Consider the following 6,354-nt stretch of genomic DNA (forward strand, 5'->3'; position numbering starts at 1 on the left):
TCACAGCTCACAGCAACCTCAAATGCTTGGGCTCAAGCGATTCTCTTGCCTCAGCCTCCCAAGTATCTGGGACTACAGGCACCAGCCACAACAACCGGCTATTTTTAGAGACAGGCTCTTGCTCTTGCTCAGGCTGGTCTCGAACCCATGAGCTAAGGGAGTCCACCCGCCTTGGCCTCCTAGAGTGCTGGGATTATAGATGTGAGCCACCGTGCCCGGCCTACTTTTTGTATTTTTAAGTATTTTTAATACAGACAGGGTCTTACTTTTGCTCTGGATGGTCTTGCTAATGCTAGTCTGGAACTCCTGAGCTCAAGTGATCTTCCCAGAGTGCTAGGATTACAGGTGTGAGCCACTGTTTCTGGCCTGTAATATTATTGTAGAGGAGGGCTTAGGAAATTCTCCAAGGTGAGGCAACAAGCTTCACCAAGCTGCTGAAAGATCTGGGCAGGAATGTTTGGGAGCAGCAGGTGCAAGGCCCCTGAGGTGGAAGATAGGTGTGGCAGGAGAGACTGCTTAGCTGAGAGGTGAGGTAGTGACAGGGTACGAGGTCAGCCAGGAGCTGGGGGTCATGTACTTACCCAAGGGTCTGTGGTACCCTCCCTCAAGTTTTTGTTTTTGGGGCCAAATTCTGAATCTTTTTTCTTTCTGTTTGTCACTACCTGGTCTTGTCCCATGTCTAATTTAGTGTCCTCTGTCTGCCTGACCATCTGTCCTTCTGATATGATTGCTGACCCTGATCCCTCCCCTGCTTTCTCTTCACTCTCCTGCTCCCTGTTTCCTTGTCTGCTTACCCCCACTTTCTCACCCTTTCTCTCTTTGCAGGTTCAAGGATGGCCCCACCCCTGGCCATGAGCCATCTCACCGATATGGTGAGTGGGTTACTTTTGGTGGGAGGCGGCAGCCATATGGTAGGAGGTCTGGCCTGGGGGTAGAAAGTCTGGTGTGTTGTGAACCCCCCCCCCACTCATCCTGGGTTCTATTGCAGATGACCAGGCCTGGGCCCGACCCCCGAAGCCCCCAACTTTCGGGGAGTTCTTATCCCAGCACAAAGCTGAAGTCAGCAACCGCAGGAGAAGGAAGAACAGCCGACCCCGGGCCAAGGCAGTCCCCCGTGCCTACAGGTGGGGGCCTCCTTGCCCGGGAGGTTTACCCTCCCAGGCTGTCCACAGGTTGTTCTCTGACTGGCCTGTAAATATATGGGTCCATTTGTCTGTTCCTGTCTTGACCTTGGCTATCCCTAGGGACTTGGTTTTAGGGTATTGGGGTATGGCTCTTGGCTTTACCCTTATCTGTTCCCTTTTCCCCTCCCACTCGTCTCCCTTTCTGCCACCTGACCTCCCCTTTTATCTTTCTTCCCTGACACTTGGGAACATAGTTCACCACTCCCTCAGTATTCCAACATGTTGAGTCTTTTCTGTCCCCCCTCATGGGGAGAAGTGGAAGGTAAGAAGGCCCTTCCTCACCCCTTTTCTCTGTCCCCTCCAGTGACCATGATGACCGCTGGGAGATGAAAGAGGAGGCAGTGTCCCCAGCCTCTGAGGCCCCACAGCCTACTTCCCCCAATGAGATGCCCACACAGGTGAGGGAGGGCTACTGTTGGGGCAGGTGTGTGTGGAGGTGCTGGGGGCCAAGCCTCCCTGACCTGCCCTATTCCCACAGCCACCTGAGACCCCCATCCCTGCCCATCGGCCTCCTGAGGATGAAGGGGAGGATGATGAGGGGGATGATGAAGAGTGGGAGGATGTGAGTGAGGATGAGGATGAGGAAGATGATGTTGAAGAGGAAGAAGAGGGTGATGAAGAACCAGCCCAAGATGACCAATCCCAAGAGGCTGACCCCACCAGGGACCCTACCAGTGAGCAGGCCAACAGCGGGCCCTCCAGGCCCCAGGAGCCCCTGCCCCTTCCCCAGGCCCCTGCCACACCTTCCAGCCCCTTCTCACCACCTGGTGGCCACCAGCCTGTGTCTGACTGGGGTGAAGAGATGGAGCTGAATTCTCCCCGGACTGCCCACCCGGCTGGCGCCCTCTCATCGGGTGAGGCCTGGCCTTTTGGGAATGCATGAAGCTGGCTGGCTGTGTGCACGTGTTCTAGGGGTGTGGCTGGTGGCGGAAGTGGGAGCTTGGGGGCTGGGCCCCACAACACTGGCAGCTGGGGAGGGCAGTTCATGCCCTCTCAGTACTGTCATGCCTCTATCTCTGGAATGCTCACTCCAGAGCTTGGCCCAGGCCATTCAGAGCCCTCTCCCCAATAAAAGAATTCACATCATCAAATGACATTCCCTGAAGTGTGTCCATTAGCCCCTCTAACTCCCCTTACCTCCTCTCAGGGTGGGGAGGGAGAGGGGCTTAACTGGGCCTCCACTTTCGCAGGAGGTGACCAGCCAGCCCTTGCCTCCCTGGAGAGTGGGCCCAGCCTTACAGGAGCCCAGAAAGCTGAAGAGAAGGGTTCTGAGGCAACTCCAGGTGGGGTACATGGAGTGGAGGGAGGTGGAACTGGCCACCTTCCTCTTCTGTGAGGCAGAAGAGTTTGGGCAAGTAGGATGGGGAAGGGTGGAGTCTCCTCCAGCAACATATGGCGATAACATTTGGACCAGGGGTGGGGTCAGAGTGCTGGGCTAGGCTGAGGGTGGGGTTGCTGTGAAAGCTGGAGCTAAGTGGTGGACATAGGAGGTAGAGGAGGATGGCATTAGAATTAAGAGGTCAGCTTGTACAAGAGCAAGACCCCATGTCTATAAAAAATAGAAAAATCAGCTGGATGTAGTGATAGGCACCTGTCAGCTACTGGGAGGCTGAAGCAGCAGGATTGCTTGAGGTTGCTGTGAGCTACAATGATGCCCCACAGAGCGAGACCCTATCTCAAAAGAAGAAAAAAAAGTGCTAGGGCTTTTGGGAAGCAAGATACAGGTAACAGGGTGGACCTAGCTACTAGGGGAGGAACTAGAGGCAGACTTTGAAATTTAACTGGCTGGTAACAGTAAAAAAAGGGTGGGATGGATTTAACTGTGAGTGAGATTAGGGTTTTGAGGTGGTGGGTAAATTAGAAATGTGGATTGATTTGAATTTTGGGACCAACAGAATGGGAGCAAGAAGGGAACCCCTTAACCCCATATCCAGTGGGCAGGAGCCAGATTTTGAACCAGGGACCGTCCACACCAAGGAGGGACTGGTTAGATAATAGATAATGTCAGGTGGTGGGGAAGAAAAGGGGAGGGCGGGTGACTAGGGCTTGCTTGATGGAGGTTGGCTAGGACTGTGAGATGCAGCTGGGACTGGGATCTGAGGGGATGTCTTGCGTCGACCTGTGGGCTGCGGCCCAACCACTGTATTACTATTATTATTATTTGGGGAGGCAGAGTCTCTCGCCCTGGGTGCTCTGGCGTCACAGCTCACAGCAACCGCAAACTCGGGCTTAAGCGATTCTCTTGCCTCAGCCTCCCAAGTAGCTGGGACTACAGGCATTTTTTTTGTTTTTTAGAGACGGGTTCTCGTTCTTGCTTAGGCTGTTCTGGAACTCCTGAGCTCAGGCGATCCACCAGCCTCGGCCTCTCAGAGAGTTAGGATTTATAGGCGTGAGCCACAGCACCCAGCCTATCTTTGGCCATTTTGGTTGGTGACTGTGGTTTCCTTACCTCAGGGTTTCCTCTGTTGTAAACAGGGTTACCTTGATAGTGTATTCTGCTCAGGGGAATCCAGTGAGGATTAAAGGAGTCTGAGGCCTATAAACCACTTAGGGGGGCCACCTGCGGACAGACTCCACTGGCATGGGGGGCGTGGCTAGGGAGGGGGGCGGGAGGTCCTGGGACCAGGGGTGGTGGGAAGATTGTTCCCTTTTCCTGATCCTCTTATTTTTTTCCCCAGAGGCCGGCCCGGAGGGCCAGGAGACGGCGGAGATCACTGACTTCCAGAGGGTGCGTTTCAGCAAGGTGGTGGCGGTCGCTCCGCCACCGGGGGCTGCTCGCTGACCGCGCCCGCCGAACCAACGCGCTCCGCACTCTGCACTAACCTGCCTCGCTCCTCTGTCCTCTGCTTCTGCCACACTCCAGCCAGGAGAGGGTTAAATGTAAGGGGGGAGGAGCCAGGGTCACTGAACTGGGTGGGACCAGGGCAATAGTCTAAATTGTGAAGACTCGGTCCAGGCCCTACAAATGGGGGACATCGCCTCCTTGTTAGCCTCCCATGGAGGCCGTGAGGGGCAAGGTGCCAGTCCCCAGGCCTAATTTCCCGCCTCTAGGAGCTTACATCTGGGGCATGGCAAATAGCTGATAACTCTTCCCAAGGGCTTCAATTTCTTGGGCGTCCGCCCTGTCTTTATTAAATGCAGTGCTTCCGCTAACCCTTGAACTGTGTTTCTGGCGGGGGGCGGGCTGGGTTGCTGTGCTTGGCGGGCTTTTCCGTGGCGGAAGAGGCGGGAGGAAAGGGGTCTTCCATTCTTTACCTCCCTGATACGTCTTCCCCCTCCCGCAGGCCTCTCCGAAATCCTGAAGACGCTGCTGGGAGGGGACTGAAGCTTCCCCGCCTTGATGGGGAGGGGGCGTCACGAGAGGGTTATCTGGATTTCCAGCCTGTATTCTCCCCAGTGCCCACTCAGAACCCCTTGGCTCTAGGGAGAGAGAGATTAAAGGTGGTGGGGGAGGAGCTAGGGTCAGGGGAGCGATTGGGATGAGGGGCGGAGCTGGAACTTAAGGACGTGGGTTAGAACTCAGAACGCCTGAGAGGGCAGCTGAAGGAGTGCGCGAGTCTGCAGCAGGTCCCACTAGGGGCGGGGTTAGGATGCTTGGGAGGGGCCAGAATTTTGGTAGGTGGATCTAGAACATGGGGTGGGGTGAGAGTGTGGGGGCGGGGCTATGCCTGCGCTTGGCTCGGGGCTTCTAACTGGTGAGGCGGGGCCCCCGGTGGGGTATGGTCAGAATGCTGAGCTGAGGCTTGGGCAGTGTGGAGGAAAGGGGTTGAGCTCGGGCTGGAGTGCGTTGAGGCCAGAGGAGAAAGAGGGTAGTTCGGTTGCTGGAGTAGACGTATTTGTAGAGAGAAAACTGAGACGCAGATGAGGCTAAAGGAGGGATGAGGCTTAAACCTAGAAAGGGGATGTGCTTGGAGGTAGAGCTTGATGCTTGGACGAAGTTCATGTCCGGAAAGAGGACTGTGTTAGGGCGAGAGGAGGCAAGATTAGAAGGCCTCTTGGTAGTGGTTGGCCAGAGAGGGCGGGCCTATATCCAGAAGGAGGCCCTCCGTTACCGGGTCTGACCATGCCTGATGGGGGGCGGAGTCGGAGGAGGGTGATTTGGAACGCAAGGCGGGGCGGGGGTGGGGCCTGTTCGGGCAGCGGAGCCTGGCGGAGTGGGCTGTGGGGATGAGGGGCACGAGCTGCGTGGGAGGTGGCGGCGAGAGCCCTGGCAGCGCCGGGCTGAGCGAGGGCCCGCGAGGCCGCTGGCTGCGCCTCGCTCCGGTCTGCGCCTACTTCCTCTGCGTATCGCTGGCCGCCGTGCTGCTCGCGGTGTACTACGGTCTCATCTGGGTCCCCACGAGGCCCCCAGCGGTCCCTGCGGGTCCGCTGCCCAGCTCGCCATCCCTTCCGTGTGCCTCCCGCCCTGGCGCGCCGCCTGCCCCAGCGCCTGCCGCTGCCTCCATCTCCTGCCTCCTGGGAGCCCCTGGAGAGCCGAGACCCCAGCTCCACCTGCCGCCAAGCCGCCGTCGCCGCCACAGCGACCCTAGCCGCGGCCCAAGCCGTCAGATGTCCGGAGAGACTCTGGAGGCCGCGGGGGGATGAGGACTCGGGTAACCCTCCTTTCCACCCCAATCCGAACCATCAGCCTTCGAGACCCTGGTGCTCCATGCGGTGAATGCGCCATCTCTGAGTGGGCCCGGGCTCCCTCTTAATGACATCGCCCAGTGTCTCCGGAGCCATCACTCTGAAGAATGGCGAGCAAATTGGCTCGGGGCATCACTCCTTGCGGCTTCTCTGCTGTCAGGCCGGGCCCTCCACCATCTGTCGGACCCCATCCGGACTTCTGCCTCCTATTCCTCCCCTCCCCCATAGGATTATGAGCACAGACCCCACAGTTCACCCTTCTCCTCATCTCTCTGAATCTCTGTGTCTATCTGTTCTTCTGCAATAAACTCCAGCCCCGGGTGCCTCATACTGTGTCTGTCCTGTTGTCTGCAGAGATGTGTCCCCCCCACCAAGTTTGTGAGGGGAAGTCTCTGGGGTGTTCCTTTGTCTTCTTGCCCCAGATGGCATGTGTGGGCTTTTCCCCGTCCCTAGGAGGCCCTTCTCCCATCCTACTCACACAGTTTTGGGGTTGAAGCAGGGAGAAGAAGCTTATAAATAATAGGGCCTTTGAAGGTCAGACAGT

The 6,354-nt window shown here is 57.1% G+C and overlaps 2 protein-coding genes across 7 annotated transcripts in view; both read left to right on the forward strand.

Moving 5' to 3' along the window:
* The window catches only part of CCDC9 (coiled-coil domain containing 9), a 15,893-nt gene extending 11,927 nt beyond the window's left edge, over positions 1–3,966 (forward strand). For 4 of the 6 annotated variants that reach the window (XM_012811241.1, XM_012811235.2, XM_012811237.2 and 1 more), the window contains exons 9-14: positions 826–872; positions 989–1,124; positions 1,489–1,582; positions 1,663–2,038; positions 2,375–2,467; positions 3,863–3,966. In XM_012811241.1, coding sequence (XP_012666695.1) covers positions 826–872; positions 989–1,124; positions 1,489–1,582; positions 1,663–2,038; positions 2,375–2,467; positions 3,863–3,966 — 850 coding nt within the window. Of the gene's footprint in view, positions 1–825; positions 873–988; positions 1,125–1,488; positions 1,583–1,662; positions 2,276–2,374; positions 2,468–3,862 lie in introns of those variants that run through there. The other 2 variants (XM_012811240.2, XM_012811238.2) reach the window with 2 other exon arrangements.
* A 183-nt stretch (positions 3,967–4,149) lies between these two features.
* On the forward strand, positions 4,150–6,138 carry INAFM1 (InaF motif containing 1). Its single transcript, XM_012811242.2, has 2 exons — positions 4,150–4,201; positions 4,469–6,138. Exon 2 carries the CDS (start codon positions 5,352–5,354, stop codon positions 5,766–5,768), a length of 417 nt encoding a protein of 138 aa, XP_012666696.1. The 5' UTR covers positions 4,150–4,201; positions 4,469–5,351; the 3' UTR covers positions 5,769–6,138.
* Positions 6,139–6,354: the final 216 nt, after the last annotated feature.

The sequence above is a fragment of the Otolemur garnettii genome, unplaced genomic scaffold (genome assembly GCF_000181295.1).
Source record: "Otolemur garnettii isolate 467f Iridium unplaced genomic scaffold, OtoGar3 scaffold00152, whole genome shotgun sequence".
Classification (NCBI taxonomy): domain Eukaryota; kingdom Metazoa; phylum Chordata; class Mammalia; order Primates; family Galagidae; genus Otolemur; species Otolemur garnettii.